This window comes from Hemitrygon akajei, chromosome 7, assembly GCF_048418815.1.
Source record: "Hemitrygon akajei chromosome 7, sHemAka1.3, whole genome shotgun sequence".
In the NCBI taxonomy this organism is placed as follows: domain Eukaryota; kingdom Metazoa; phylum Chordata; class Chondrichthyes; order Myliobatiformes; family Dasyatidae; genus Hemitrygon; species Hemitrygon akajei.
In genome coordinates, this window is record NC_133130.1 from 34080806 (window position 1) to 34096060 (window position 15255).

General features: G+C 41.1%; 1 protein-coding gene across 11 annotated transcripts in view; it reads right to left on the bottom strand.

Moving 5' to 3' along the window:
* Positions 1–15255, bottom strand: part of LOC140730333 (CAP-Gly domain-containing linker protein 4) — a 331198-nt gene that overhangs the window by 298316 nt on the left and 17627 nt on the right. The window contains exon 1 of one of the 11 annotated variants that reach the window (XM_073050606.1): positions 11597–11714. The exons of 8 other annotated variants lie outside the window; for them this stretch is intronic. Coding sequence is in view for 1 of the 3 variants with exons in the window: in XM_073050603.1 (XP_072906704.1) it covers positions 6116–6128 (13 nt within the window). In the remaining 2 variants the exon portion in view is untranslated. Of the gene's footprint in view, positions 1–6115; positions 6292–11596; positions 11715–15255 lie in introns of those variants that run through there. 2 more of the 11 variants (XM_073050607.1, XM_073050603.1) reach the window with 2 other exon arrangements.

Consider the following 15255-nt stretch of genomic DNA (forward strand, 5'->3'; position numbering starts at 1 on the left):
TTCTAGCTAAGTGACTTTAAGGAAGGGTTCCTAGACAACAGGGAACAATTTGATACAAATCTTGGGTGCCAAAAAAGTGGCTAATGTACCATAATCGGGTTGATATAAAAATTATGATTCTAAATTGGAAAAGCAAACTTTGATGCAATATTGAGAGTACAGAATAATGGAGAAAGGGAACCTCCATTCTTTGAAAAAGGTGGACATCTCTGATTTTCTGGAAAGGAAAGCCTTTTTTGGGAACAGATGGAGTGAGAAAAAGGAACTGAGAAAAGGGAATGGCATTTTTACAGCAGACTGGGTGGGAAGAGTTATAGTCAAGTTAGCTGTGGAAATCGGTAGGTTTACAAAAGATGTTGGGAGATGGTTATCAAGAAAGTGGAGAAATGTATCAAACATGGACCAAGTGAATTTAAGGGCAGGGTGAAAATTGAAGGCAAAGTTGATAAAATTGCCAAGCTCAGCATGAGTACATGAAGCAGCACCAACACAGTTGTCAATGTAGTGCAGAAGATGGTTCTCTCTGTGATGGGTCTGTGACTACATACATGCCACAGGGATCAGTTCTGGGCCATCAACAATGTGTTGATTATCATCAATATTAAGGATTTACATAATAATGTTTTAAAATTGATCAGCAAATTTGCTGACAACACCAAGTTTGGGGGTGTAGTGGACAGAAAGGAAGGCTATCAATGCTTACAGTGAGATCTTTACCCGCTGGGATAATGCGCTAAAAAAATAGCAGATGAAATTTAATACAGACATGTGTGAAGTGTTGCAGTTTAGGAGGTCAAACCAGGAAAGACTACACAGTGAATGGTATGGCACTTGGGTATGCAGTAGAAAAAAGGGACCTGGGAATAAAGATCCATAATTGCTTGAAAGAGGCATTACAGATAGAAGGGGTGAAATAAAGAGAGCTTTTGCACAGCAGTAATCATAAACCAGGGCAATGAGAACAGGAGCAATACACACAAAATTCTGGAGGAAATCAGAGGTTCAGGCAGAATCTACAGAGCAAACAGTCAATGTTTCGGACCAAGACCCTTCAATAGGACTGGAAAGGAAGGAGGCAGAAGTCAGAAGAATGAGAAGCATAAGGAATAGGAGAAGAAGTGGGGGTGGGGGAAGGTACAAGTTGGCAGGAGATAGGTGAGGGGAAATGTGGGTAAGCTTGGGGGGATGATGTAAGAAGGTGGGAGGTAATAGATGGAAGAGGTAAAGAGCTGAAGGAGGAATCTAATAGGAGAGGATAGTGATCAATGGAATAAAGGGAAGGAAGTGGGAACCAGAGGGAGGTGATAGGCAAGTCCAATAAGACCTTACAACTAGCCAGATCTTTTCCTACCAATCTTCTCTGCTTTCCGTAGAGATACTCTCTTTGTGACTCCCTTGTCCATTAGACCCTCCCTACTGATCTCCCTCAGCACTTATCCCTGTAATCCTGACAAATGCTATATCTATCCCTGTACTTCCTACCTCACCACCATTCAGGTCTCTTAGCAGCCCTTCCATGCAAGGCAAAGCTTCACCTGCAAGTCTGTCAGGTTCCTGTACTGTATCTAGCGCTCTGGGTGCAGCGTTTTCTACATTGGTGAGACCCAATGCAGATAAACAGACTGCATCTTTGAGTACCTTCATTCCGTCTGCCACAACAGGCAAGATCTTGGTGACCACCCCAATTCAATTCCAATTCCCATTCCTATTCCAACATTTCTGTCCATGGCCTCCCCTACTGCCCCAATGAGGCTAAACATGTTGGAAGGGCAACACCTCTTATTTCATCTGGGTAGTCTCCAAAATGATTGCATGAACATCATTTTCTCTGCCTTCCAATAATAATTCCCCTCTGTTCCCTCCCCCATACCCCTTCTTTCCATTTCCATTTCCATTCCCCATTATGGTTACTCTTTCACCTCTCATCTTTTCCTATTCTACTCTGCCCATGTGACCTGTCCATCACCTTATTCCCTTTATTCCATGGCCCACTGTCCTCTCCTATTAAATTTCTTCTTCTTTCTTCGACGTTTCACTTCTTCCATCTATCAGCTCCCAGCTACTCACATCATACTGCCTTCCCCACCGACAAAACCACCTACCCCCTCATCTGGTCTTACCTACAATGTTGTACTTCTCCTCCTCACCCCTTCTCCCACCTTCTTATAGTTGCTTCTGCCCCCTTCTCTTCCAATCCTGATGAAGGGTCTTGGTCCAAAATACCACCTGTATATTCCCCTCCAAAAATGCTGCTTAATCTTCCTCAGTTCCTTCAGCATTTTGTGAGATTTCCAGCATCTGCAGAACCTCTAGTGTCATTGATTATGGTAGTTGGATGTTATAAGATGCTGGTGTGACCGAATTTGGAATACTGTGTGCAGTTCTAGTCACCTACCTACAGGAAAGCTTGAAATAGCGCAAAAATTGTTGACATGACATGAGGACATGAGTTAAAGGGAAAGGTGAATAAGACTTGGCCTTTTCTCCTTGGAGCGACAGAGGATGAGAGGTGACCTGATAGAGCTGTATAAGATCATGACAGGCATTGATTGTGTGGATAGTCAGGCTTTTTCCAAGGGCTGAAATGGCTAATGTGAGAGGACACAGTTTTAAGGTGCTTGTAAGTAAGTACAGAGGAGATATCAGGGTTAAGTTTTTTTTATGCAGAGAGTGGTGAGTGTGTGGAATGGGCTGCCGGCAACGGTGGTGGAGGCAGATACGATAAGGTATTTGAAGAGACTCCTGGATAGGTACATGGAGCTTAGAAAAATAGAGGGCTATGGGTATCCCTAGGTAATTTCTAAAGTATATGTTTGACCTAGCATTGTGGTCCGAAGGGCCTGTATTGTACTGTACGTTTTCTATGTTTCTAAGACTTTATTCACTGGAGCGCACATGAATGAGGAGAGAGCTTGTTGAACTCTGCAATATTATGAGAGGTATATATAAAGGGTGAATGCATGCAAGCATTTTTCCCTCAGTTTGGGTGAGACTGGAACTAGAAGTCATAGGTTGTAGGAAAAAAATAAAATATTTAAAGAGAATCTGAGGGGGAGCTTCACTTAAAGAGTGGTGCAACTATGAAATGAGCTGCCAGTGGAACTGTAGGTGCAGATTCCATTCCACTTCTCTTAAAAGTTTGGATGGATACATGAATGAGAGAGGCATGGAGAGATAAAGTCTAGGTGGTGACAGATGGGATTAGGCAGAAGATTAGGTCAACATGGACTAGAAGAGCCAAACAGCTTATTCCTGTACTTTAGTACTTTATGATTAGTGGAAGTTAGACGATCGGGAAGTTTTTAAAAACCAACAGAAGGCCACTAAAAGAGTCATTAAGAATACAAAAGTTAGCCAGTAATATTAAAGAGGATACCAAAAGTTTCTTCAGTTACATAAAGTGTAAAAGAGATGCAAGCGTGGATATTGGACCACTGGAAAACAATGCTGAGAAGGTAGTAATGGGGGACAACGAAATGGCAGAAAAACTGAATAACTATTTTGCATCAGCCTTCACTGTGGAAGACTTGAACAGTATGGTAGAAGTTTCACTTTAGTAGAAGAAATGAAAAGGTTAACTATTTTCTAAATGAAGAGAAAATGCAAAAAAAAACTGAGGTGCAAAGGGATTTTGAAGTCCTTGTGCAGGATTCCCTAAAAGGTTAATTTGCATATTAAGTCTGTGGTGAGGAAGGCAAATGCAATGTTTACATTCATTTCAAGAGAACTAGAATACAAAATCAAGGACATAATGTTGAGACTTCATATTAAAAAAAGCACTGGTGAGGCCTCACTTGGAGTATTGTGAAGTTTTGGGCCCCTTAACTTTGAAAGAATGTGCTGAACTGGAGAAGGTTTAAAAGAGGTTCACAAAAATGACTGGGATGAAATAGGTTGTCATACAAAGAGTGTTTGATAGCTTTGGGCCTGTACTTGCTAGAATTCAGAAGAATGAAGGGTGAACTCATTGAAACCTATTGAATGGTGAAAGACCCTGATAGAGTGGATGTGGAGAGGATGTTTCCTATGGTGAAAGAGTCTATAAGACCAGAGGACAGACCCTTTTAGTGCCCTTTTAGTACAGAGATGAGGAGGAATTTCATTAGCCAGAGAGTAGTGAATCTGTGGAATTCTTTGGCACAGGCAGCTGTGGAAGCCAAGTCTTTATGTATATTTAAGATAGAGGTTGAGAGATTCTTGATTGGTCAGCACATGAAGGGATACGGGGAGAAGGCAGGAGATTGGGGCTGAGAGGAAAATTGGATCAGCCTTGATGCAATGACAGAGCAGACTAGATGGGCCAAATGGCCTAATTCTTATTGTTTTATGGTCTTATGACTCTATTTGATTAAGGGTTGATAGTTAGAACCAGCCAATTTAAGATTGGATCATGTTCTCTTGTCCACCAATTCCTTCCTGTCAACCTCCTACATTAACTCACCAATCCTCCTAAATTATCAACTTAGTACTTAGTACTGCTAAATCTTACTAAGTTTTAAAGTTCTTTCCTTATTCCCTCAAACTAAAACTCCATCTTCATGCAAATAGATCACTACTTCACATAGTCTGGATTTCCCAATCCAAGAAATACACATTTCCAGACCCTAAGATCCTTCTTCCAGCACTGAGAACCATAAAATAGATATACATTGTATGAACAATATTCCTGCCACTTCAGGAATATTGGATTATTGTTCTGAAAATTGTAACATGAAACCCCATGTTTAGAATATTGCAATACACTAATATACCACCCTCACTATTACTACCAGACATCAAGCTGCTTTCCTGTACTGGGTGCTACCGAAATGCCAAAGTAATAGCCATATTATAATAATTTTTCACAACTCTTTCTTACTGTTGTAAGTTCCTTCAGCAGCCCTTCTACTACCCAAATTCCAGTAATAATTTCAAAATGGAAATCATTAAAGTATAAATGTTATACAATTCTACCATCAAGTAATACAGTACTCCATAATTTTAGCTCTAAATGCTTCCTTTTTAAGCTAATGACTGAAACTGAAATTTTAAATACCCCTATTAATTGATTAAATAAGACTTGAATTATATGACAAAATAACAAGAAAAATAATCAATTAAAATTTCTTTTCATGATTTTCTCAATAGTCTTAAGTTTGCAGATATAGTTTTGTGCAGGGAGTCACTACATTTCTAAGGATGCCCCATGCAGAGACTTTGAACCAATCTTGGGATTCACTGAGGGACAGAGAATGACAATTGGAGATCAATTTGAGACTAGAGAGAAGGGTTTGCTATGGCCGTCAGAGGTATGGGGCCAGGGTGCCGGGGCCAGTGAGGGAGAAATGATGGAGGCGTCAGCTGGCCAGAAATCAGTCCCAGCGAATCTTGAGGAGATGCAAGGTAGTGATCAAGTTCTCTAAAGGGGAAGGAAAAGGAAGAGAAGAGGCAAACAGGGATGTGAGTCCTGATGTCCAGTCACTAGGAATTCAGGGTTAATACAGTGGAGAAGTAAATTCTGAAATTACTGCCTACTGAAGGAGTTTTTCCCCAAGGAAAGAAGGCATACAGGTTGACTTAATATACCCAGATCACAGTCAATCACAGAACTTCCTTTCAAACAAATTGACTACGGAATTCCTAGCTTGAGCTGGTTTACTTCTTTAGTTTCATTCCCCTTCCAATGTCCCTTCTGGTTTAGTGGAAGGGGAATAAGACCAAACAAGTAAACAAACTCAACCCAGGAAGTCCCCAGTTAAATTTTCAGAGTGATGCAAACAGCGTGGAAATGGATGCTAACTTACCCTGGGAAAACTTCATTTTCTAAATCTTGCACCAAAATTAACCCTATTACCTAATCTAATTTCTAAACTGAAATGGTCAATTTGATATTAAATATAAACCTAACTATTTCAAAAACACAGCAACATCTAAACAGCACATTAAGTAATTGCAATTTATGCATCTAATTATCTCTATTCCCTTAACTTACACCAAGTAATTTAAATTATTTAAAACAATTTTCTAATTGGACCTAGAACTTCAACACATTGTCATCAAAAAATTGCACAATAACAAGTTTCTTTTAAGCTGGAGATGGCCATTTGAGTCATGCAAATTGAGACTTAATACTCACGAGCTTGGAGCATTGTGAAATAATTTTTAAGCTTGCCCAGTTGGAACACAACTATCACTCAATCACACCGATTTTATGTACCACTAATCCAAATTTTGTAAATTAACATTGATCAAACTACTCAAAAAAAACTACAAGAAATACTGGCTAAAATTAAAGCCAACAAGTACAACTACTACCAGTGTTACAGTGAAGATTCATGAGTTCAATGCTAGTTTTTAAATAGCTCAGCAGCTATTTCAGGTGCTGAAAATCCATCCAAGTATTTGTACATCCAAATCACATGAACACTGAGTACTGCTCAGATGACATTGATGCCAAATTAACTATCACAGTCCCGATCAAAGTTGAGCCTGTATGTCAAATTAAATTTCTAGTTGCTTTGACTAAATCATCAATCATATCTAATATTCACTGCTAAGTTTAACTGACACAAGCAAGAGCATGAACTCTTTTACTCTGAGAATCAAATCCCAATCAAATCAATTGAGATTATTGTTGCAAAATCTAAATCATAGATAAGTTAGTCAAAGATGATTTGGATAAATAAAATCACAAGTAATCAGTTTGACCTTGTGTCTGCTCCACTGCTCAAAAAAGTTGTTTATTTTACCTCAGCGCCGCATTTCTGCATATACTCCATATCCCTCAATTCTCTAATATTTAAAATCTGATCAATCTCCATTTAAAATCTGCTCAGCAATGAACATCAACTGCTCCTCTAAAAGGAAGAGAATTCCAAAGAATCATCTTCTTAGGCAAAAAGAATGTTACTCAACCCTGTCCAGAATGGCCCAACCTTTATTTTGAGCGTGTAGTCCCTGGTTCTGGTACCTACCCTGTAAAACCTCTTAGGGATTTTGTACATTGCAATGAGATCACTTCTCTTTTTTTTCTGAATTTAAGAGAGCATCGGGCTAGCCTCTTCCCTCATCTGATAAACCCACGGTCCCAGAAGCTGAAACTTTGCTGTACCCCCTCAACTTTAAGAATATCCTACCTTGGTAGAGAGAACAAATACACCACTCGTGTTTTTTGTCAGTATTCTTTATAATTAATACAAATCCTCTTATTATTTAGATTTGCCACTTTTAATTCCTTGCTGAACCTACACACTAAATTTCAGTGACTAATATAAAAAAGGGCACTCAGAATCCTCTAAATGCCAACACATTTCAAGTTTTCAGCATTTAACGAAATATTTTGTCTTTTTTTTCCTCATGAAAGTGAATGATTTCTTAGCTCTAATTTTGTTTATTAATCTCTTGTCTGGCATCCTGTCAAATACCTTCTTAAAATCCAAATATATGACATCAACTGAAGTTACTTTACATCTAATCTGTAAGTTACAACTTCAAAAAATTCCAACAAACACAATTTCCTTTTCAGAAATCCACGTTAACTCTGCCAATTTTTATTTTGCAGCACTTTCCCATCAACAGACAGCAAGCAACTGAGTTTATACTCCCCATTTCATCTCTGTATCTCTCTCTTTTCATAAATAGTTGGTTACAATTGCTAGTTTGCATTTTTGGCAAATAGCAATTGGTACATCCACTCTCTCCATGTCCACCTCCTACAAAACCCAAGGAAGCACATGTTCACGTCCAAGGAATTTAATCAGTGTACTGCAACACAAGGTCAAAGGATTTAGAGTAGATAATCCAGATACAGTTGCACACGCCTCAATTACAAGCAAATGTTAAATCCATTTCCTCGGTGAATAACTTGAGATTTGTTTTTTTTTAATTCCCTGTACGTTGAACAACTTGACTTCCATTTGTTATAATTTATTAACTTTATATTAAATTGACACAAAAAAGTGCATATCAAGTGAATAATGCTGAATTTCAAGTGTAACATTTATGTTCCTTAACAGTGCTCATTTGCAAGAGCACTGAGCACTTGCAAATACCTTCAGCAAGAAGTACTAAGTGGATGATTCAGCTCAAACAAACAAAAAATTCCTAGCTTGAAAGAGACAGGTAAATGGGTGACGGCCAAGAGAAAGTAAGGAAATGCACAACCAATACAGAATACACCTGTGGCCATTCCCTTCAATAGTAAGTATAAAACTTTAGATACTATTGAGGAGGACAATCTACCAGGTGAGCCAGGAGTGACTGGGTTTCTGGCACTGAGTCTGTTGGTGTGGCTCAGAGGAGCAGAGAAATGAAGAGGACTGCAGTATTAACAGGAGATTCCTTAATCAGAGGAACAGAGACAAGGTTCTGTGGGCGCAATAGAGACACACAGATGGTATATTGCTTTCCTGGTGCCAGGATTAGCGATGTCTCGGATTGTATCCATGGCATTCTCAAGGGCAAGGGTGAGCAGCCAGAAGCCTAGGTACAAATTGGCACCAATGACATAGGTAGAAAAGGTGAGGAGGTCCTGAAAAAAGATTCTAGGGAGCTCGGTAGAAAGCTGAGAATTAGGACCTCCAGGGTAGTAATCCCTGGATTACTGCCTGTGGTATGTGCCAGAGAGGGCAAGAATAGGATGATTTGGCAGATGAATGGGTGGCTGAAGAACTGGTGCAGGGAGAGTGGCTCAGATTTATGGACCATTGAGATCTCTCCTGGGGTAGGTAGGTATGATCTATACAAAAGGGACGGGTTACACCTGAACCCAAGAGGGTCCAAAATCCTTGTGGGCATGTTGGCTAGAGTTGTTTGGGTGGGTTTAAACTAATTTAGCAGGGGATGGGAACTGGAATGAGAGTGCTGAAGATGAGGTAGTTGGTTTACAAACAGAGGCAATGTGTAGTGAGACTCCTTGCACGGAGAGGCTGATGTTAGGGCAAAATTGCAGCCAATAGGATGAGTTAAAATGTAAAAGGTGGACAAAATTGAAAAAGGTGAATACAGGACTAAAGGTGTTGTATTTGAATGTGTGCAGTATATGGAATAAGGTTAATGAATTTGTAGCACAGTTACATATTGGCAAGTATGATGTTGGAGTCATCACTGAATCATGGCTGAAAGAAGATTATAATGGGAGCTTAATGTCCAAGGATACACCCTGTAATGAAAAGACAGACAGGAAGGCAGAGGGGCTGGCATTGTTCTGTTGGTAAAAATGAAAATAACCATTAGAAAGAGGTGACATAGGGTTGGAAGGTGTTGAATTGTTGTGGATTGAGCTAAGGAACTGCAAGGGTAAAAAGACCCTGTTAGGAGTTATATACAGTTCCCCAAACAGTAGTAAGGATGTGGTCTACAAGCAAATGGGAGATAGATAATGCATGCCAAAAGGACAACATTATAATACTCATGGGGGATTTCAATATGCAGGTAGATTAGGAAAATCAGGTTGGTGCGGATTTCAAGAGGAGGAATTTCTTGAAGGCCTAAAAGATGACATTTTAGAGCAACTTGTGGTTGAGCACACAAGGGGATCAGCTACTGTGCAATGAACTGGAATTGTTTAGCAAGCTTAAGATAAAAGAACCCTTACGGGAAAAGTGATCATAATATGATTGAATTCACCCTGAAATTTGATAAGGAGAAGCTAAAGTCAGATGTCTCAGTATTACAGTGGAGTGAAGGGAATTACAGAGGCACGAGAAAGGAACTGGTCAGAATTGATTGAAAAAGAACACTAGCAGGGATGATGACAGAGTAGCAATGGATGGAATTTCCAGAAGCAATTCGGAAAGCACAGAATATAAGCATCCCAAAAGGGAAAGAAGTATTAGAAAGGCAAGATGACATAACCATGGCTAACAAGGGAAGTCAAAGCCAACATAAATGCCAAAGAGAGGGCATAAAATAGAGCAAAAAAAAAGGGAAATTAGATGATTGGGAAGCTTTTAAAAACCAACATAAAGCCACCAGAAGTCATTAAGAAGGTAAAAATGGAATATGAAAGTAAGCTTCACTGAGTTGATACACCCCTGAAGTCAAGCCAACTTCAGACATTATTTCTTCCATGGGATATTATCATATCTCTAGGAAGACCAACTACTGCCTGCCAGACAACAGAAGAAAGGCAAGAGACAGGTGGTTGCAGATGGAGCAAATTCTGCTTGAAGGATGGTGGCTAGGGATCTGTTCTGACATCCCACCTCTTCGTGATTTTCACAAATGACTCAGATGAGGAAGTGGAAGACTGTGTTACAAGTCTGCAGGTGACAACACTAGAAGAGTGGATGGTGTAAACATTTGTCACAGGTTACAGTTGGATATAGACAGGATGTAGAGCTGGACTGAAATGTGGCAAATGGGGTTCATTACAGAAAAATGTTAAGTGATTCACTTTGGAAGATCAAACTTAAAGGCAGAGTACAAGGTTACTGTCAGAATTGTCAGCAGTGTGGAGGAAGAGAGGATCTTTGGGGTCCAAGTCCATAGATCCCTCAGTTGACACATAAGTTGGTAAGTGTGTTTAAGAAGGCATATGGTGTGCTGGTCTTCATTAGTCACGTTCAAGAGTTGTGAGGTAACTTTATAAAACTATGGTTAAAAGTATTTGTTTTGTTCTGTTCTAGATGCCTCATTAGAGGAAGGATGTGAAAGCTTTAGAGAGGATACAGAGGAGATTTACCAGGACATTGCTTGGTAATGGATTAGAAAACACATCTTATGAGGAAATGTTGAGTGAGCATGAGCTTTTCTTTTTTGAACGCTGTTAGATGAGAGAAAGCTTTAGACTTGTAATAACAAAAGAGGCATAGTGTTCATAGCCAGCAACTTTTCCCTGGGTTGCACTGATTTATAGGAGAGGACAATGTTTAATGGGAAATGTCAGAGGTAGGTGTTTACACAGAGAGCTAGGTGTCTGAAACGTACCATCGGGAATGGTGGCAGTGGATGATACAATAGGGGCATAAACTCTTCAATAGGCACAAGGATGTAAGAAAAATGTAGAGTTATGGATTGTGAAGGAGGGACGGTTTAGATTGATCATGGACGTTTATACTTGTCAACAAGGCATTGTAGCCTGAAGTGCCCATACCAAGCTGTACTATTCTATGTTCTAATTCTTCTCTCGGATGGTATTTCCCTCAACTTGCACCAAGTCATTTTGTTAATTGTGCTTATTGCGGCAAATATATTAGGTATAACTATATTAATTTCTGTTTGCATAATCTATGTTTTATTGTGATCACCATGTATTGTACTGCTGCTGCAAAAAGCTCATTTATCTGTCTTATTTAACCTGGTTATGTCTGCCCATGACAGTAAACCTCAATTTGTTCTTGGTGCTGCAGAGATAGCAAACATTTTGCAAACAATTTTCCAGGGTTCCTGCTTGAATGTTGCTGTAATGGTGAAACAGAGTGACTCGCTGGGAAATTTCAAAGGGTATTCAAGAACTGTTGGATGCGGAGTCACATATTGGCCAAACCAAGAGAGGGCAGGGGATCTTCTCACCTGAGAGACAAATGAACCTGATCTATTTTAACCCACTTGTTCCCTGGTCACTTTTACTATTGTGATTGGTGGTTGTTTTGCAAAATTTGGAATGAGAACTGACCTTACATTCTAGTGTGATGATGTCATGAGGCATCACAATGGAAACCATGACAGTGATGAGATGAGGGTCAGCTCCAGTTGGTAAAAGCCAGTGGACAACGAAGGAGCATTTTAGTTGAGGCTCAGCAAAGAATCATGGAACAGTCAAGTCTCCTGTGAGTGAGACAGAGGGGACAGTGGTCAACAGCTAGAGATCACCTCAGTATGCCGAATTCATTGGGGAGACCAAGCAGCCAGATGATTTACAGAATTAATTTCATCAAAATTTAGCAAAAGTAAAGCAGCAAGCAGTTGCGAGAGTGGCCTGGGATAGTGAGGAATTGAGAGTCTGAAGGAAAAACAGCGAATTAAAGAGAGACTGAGATGAGAAAACAATGAGGCCATAAGAGAGAAGAGGAAGTGAGAAAATAGGAGAGTAGGCAAAAAAAATAGCTTTATGGAAATGTATGAGTGAGAGAAAGGAGAGAGGGGGTAAGAGGGTAGAGAGGGAACAGCAAAATAGAGTGACTGACCCAGAACCAAGAAGGGAATGAGAGTCCAGCCCAAGTGAGTGAACCAAATCTTGGCCCTACACATGCTTGGAGGACAGCTAAGGGGAGCACAATTGTTCAGACTTCACGGGAAAAGACCGGGTCTGACCAGAAGGCAGCTATAGAAGTCTAGAGAAGTAGTGTATCACAGGATGTCGTCAATAGTATGGCAGCAAATATGGACAGTGGAGGGAAAAAAGTAATGTTAAACTTAATGGCTCTTTACCTGAACGTACAAACCATTTCTATAGTACAGGTAAGTTAATTGTCAGAGTAGATGGGCTCATAAACATAATAGGTGAGGGTGTAAGGAAGACAACTAAATATCCAAGAGTGGTTTGTTAGAAAAGTGAGGTGACAGCAGTGGAGGGGAATGAGGCTGGAACACAAAGGGTTTCAGGAGGTCAGAAAGTAGAATCACTTAGTAAAGGGCTGTCTGGACCAGGAGTTCCCAACCAATTTTATTCCATGTACCCGAGGGGTCCATGGACCCCAGGTTGGGAACTCTAAACCACCACATCACACACTCCCAGGGTTAGACATAGAGTGAATCTTTTCTATTCTTGTCCAACAGTAGAAAACATCAGAAGAAGAAGAGACATTAGTTCAAGGACCCAGCCACCAGTCTTTCAACCACTGAGAAGGATTCTATGCCTTTGCAAGAGTTGCCTTTTGTTGAGTTCTCCACCAACTCAAATCCAGTCAGAAGACAGGAAAAAGCCATCCAGCCTCTCGACCCGAGCAATTCCTCTCCTCCGTGACTCAGTCTACATTCTCTATTCATCCGAGGGTTCCTCCAAATATAATCCCATCCCCTTCCCTCATCTAAAGAATTAGTTCTTCTCCATTCAGAACCACTCACCCCTGCTTAGCCTGGTGAGCCTGCCTTTATTGCACGCTTTCCTGAGCTCTGCATTGATACTTTCTAATACCAGACAGTTCCTGTCACAGGAAAAGTCAACAAAGAGCCTCTGGTCAACAGATTATTATGTTAAACATGCAGGTATTGGATCTTCTAGTCTGCAGGGCAATACAGAGAGATTTTAGGCTTGACATCTTGCTAGTCCCAAGAGCCCATTGGATGTGAATTTTCCAATGATTCGCCACAATCTGAGTCTGGAAATTTCACCCTCTCTCCTTCAACTAGTGGGTATTGAAACATTAAAACAGCCTGCCTTTACTGTATGATATATCATTTCCTTCATGTATATACTTTTCTTCACCTATTTTACTTATTTTCATGTCTCTGTATCCCTGAGTCAGATTCACTCCAGGTGTACAGTGTACATTTCCTGTCTCTGTATCCCTGGGTCAGATTCATTCCAGGTGTACAGTGTACATTTCCTGTCTCTGTATCCCTGGGTCAGATTCACTCCAGGTGTACAGTGTACATTTCCTGTCTCTGTATCCCTGGGTCAGATTCACTCCAGGTGTGCAGTGTACATTTCCTGTCTCTGTATCCCTGGGTCAGATTCACTCCAGGTGTGCAGTGTACATTTCCTGTCTCTGTATCCCTGGGTCAGATTCACTCCAGGTGTACAGTGTACATTTCCTGTCTCTGTATCCCTGGGTCAGATTCACTCCAGGTGTACAGTGTACATTTCCTGTCTCTGTATCCCTGGGTCAGGGGGCACAGGAGGAGAAGGTGGAAGCGTGTGTGCAGAAATACCATGGCACAGATTTTCCATCCCCCAAACACTCACCTCTTTCCCTCCATCTCCATCCACCAGCAACTCACCACCACCACCCGGACTCTGTACTGCGAGGAATCCTATGGCGTGTTTGGATGTGGAACTCGCAGATCACTGAAGTAACACCAACACGGGGCAGCCATGTTCCAGATCGCTCGGACCAAAGCCCAAAGATTAGCAGGAGCCGGAGTCGCACGATGACATTGGAATTTGCAATTTTCTTCAGTCTTTTTTAACACACACGGGGGGAGTATGCCTGGAATGTTCTGCCAAGGATTGGCAGTAGAGACTGATACGATGGAGGCATGTAAAATTCTCCCTGTCCCCTTCCCATCCTCACTGTGCACCAGAGACTCAGTTTGATCCTCCTACCCCATCAGCCCCTTTCCCAAGCCATTTCTCCCAAACTTCCTCACACCGACAACCTCCCCCGTCTACCCACTCCTACCCGACACAGGCTTCCTGACCCCGAAACATCAAGTGTCCCTCTGCCCCCACAGATGTCGCTCAGACCACCGAGTTCCCTCCACTGGGGACACGAGAGATGCTGATGCTGGAACCTAGAGCAACACACTGATTCTGTAACCGTTCTCCGACAGGGAGGGTTCTAGGGGCTGTCGTAGTGTATAGAGGTAAGGACGGGTCTAGGGGCTGGAGAATTTTCAGGGACAGGTAGGAGTGTATGGGTTGGAGCTGGTTGCAGAAATAGGGAAGGGTTTAGGGGGTGGAGGAGTTTAAAGAGCTGGGGAAATTGTAGGGGCAGGTGGAATTTACAGAGACAGAGATGGGTGTAGAGGATGTTGGGGGTTACTGAGAGAGTAGTGCAGGAGCCTGTTACGTCGCAGATTGTTAGGTGTGTAGGAGCTGTAAAGTTTACAGAGAGAGGAGTAGGGTAGGGGATTGATGGGGCCCCATGCACAAATACACAGGTAAAATGCTGTGGTATAGTAGTGGGGAACAAAGAAATGGTCAACAAACTCAAAAAGTATTTTGGGTTAATCCTCAGTGGAAGACATCAGTAGCAGTGTTCTGTAAACATCGGTTTTGGATTTTCTCATTATGTGCTGAAGAACTCAATGAGGGAATTGATGGTCTTGTGGCTAAGTTTGCGAATGAGACAAAGATAGGTGGAGAGGCAAGTAGTGTTGAGGAAGCAGGGAGTATACAGAAGGTGCTGGAGAGATTAGAATAGACAAAGAGACAGATTGAATACAGTGTTCGGGATGTGTATAGTCATGCACTTTTGTAAAAGGAACAAAAGCCTAGACTACTTTCTCAACGAGAAATTTCAAAAACCAGAGGTGCAAAAGGACTTGGGAGTCCTCGTGCAGGGTTCCTTAAAAGTTAACTTACAGGGTGATCTGATGGTGAGAAAGGCAAATATAATGTTAACATTCATTTTGAGAAGACTAGAATATAAAAACAAGTAAGTAATACTG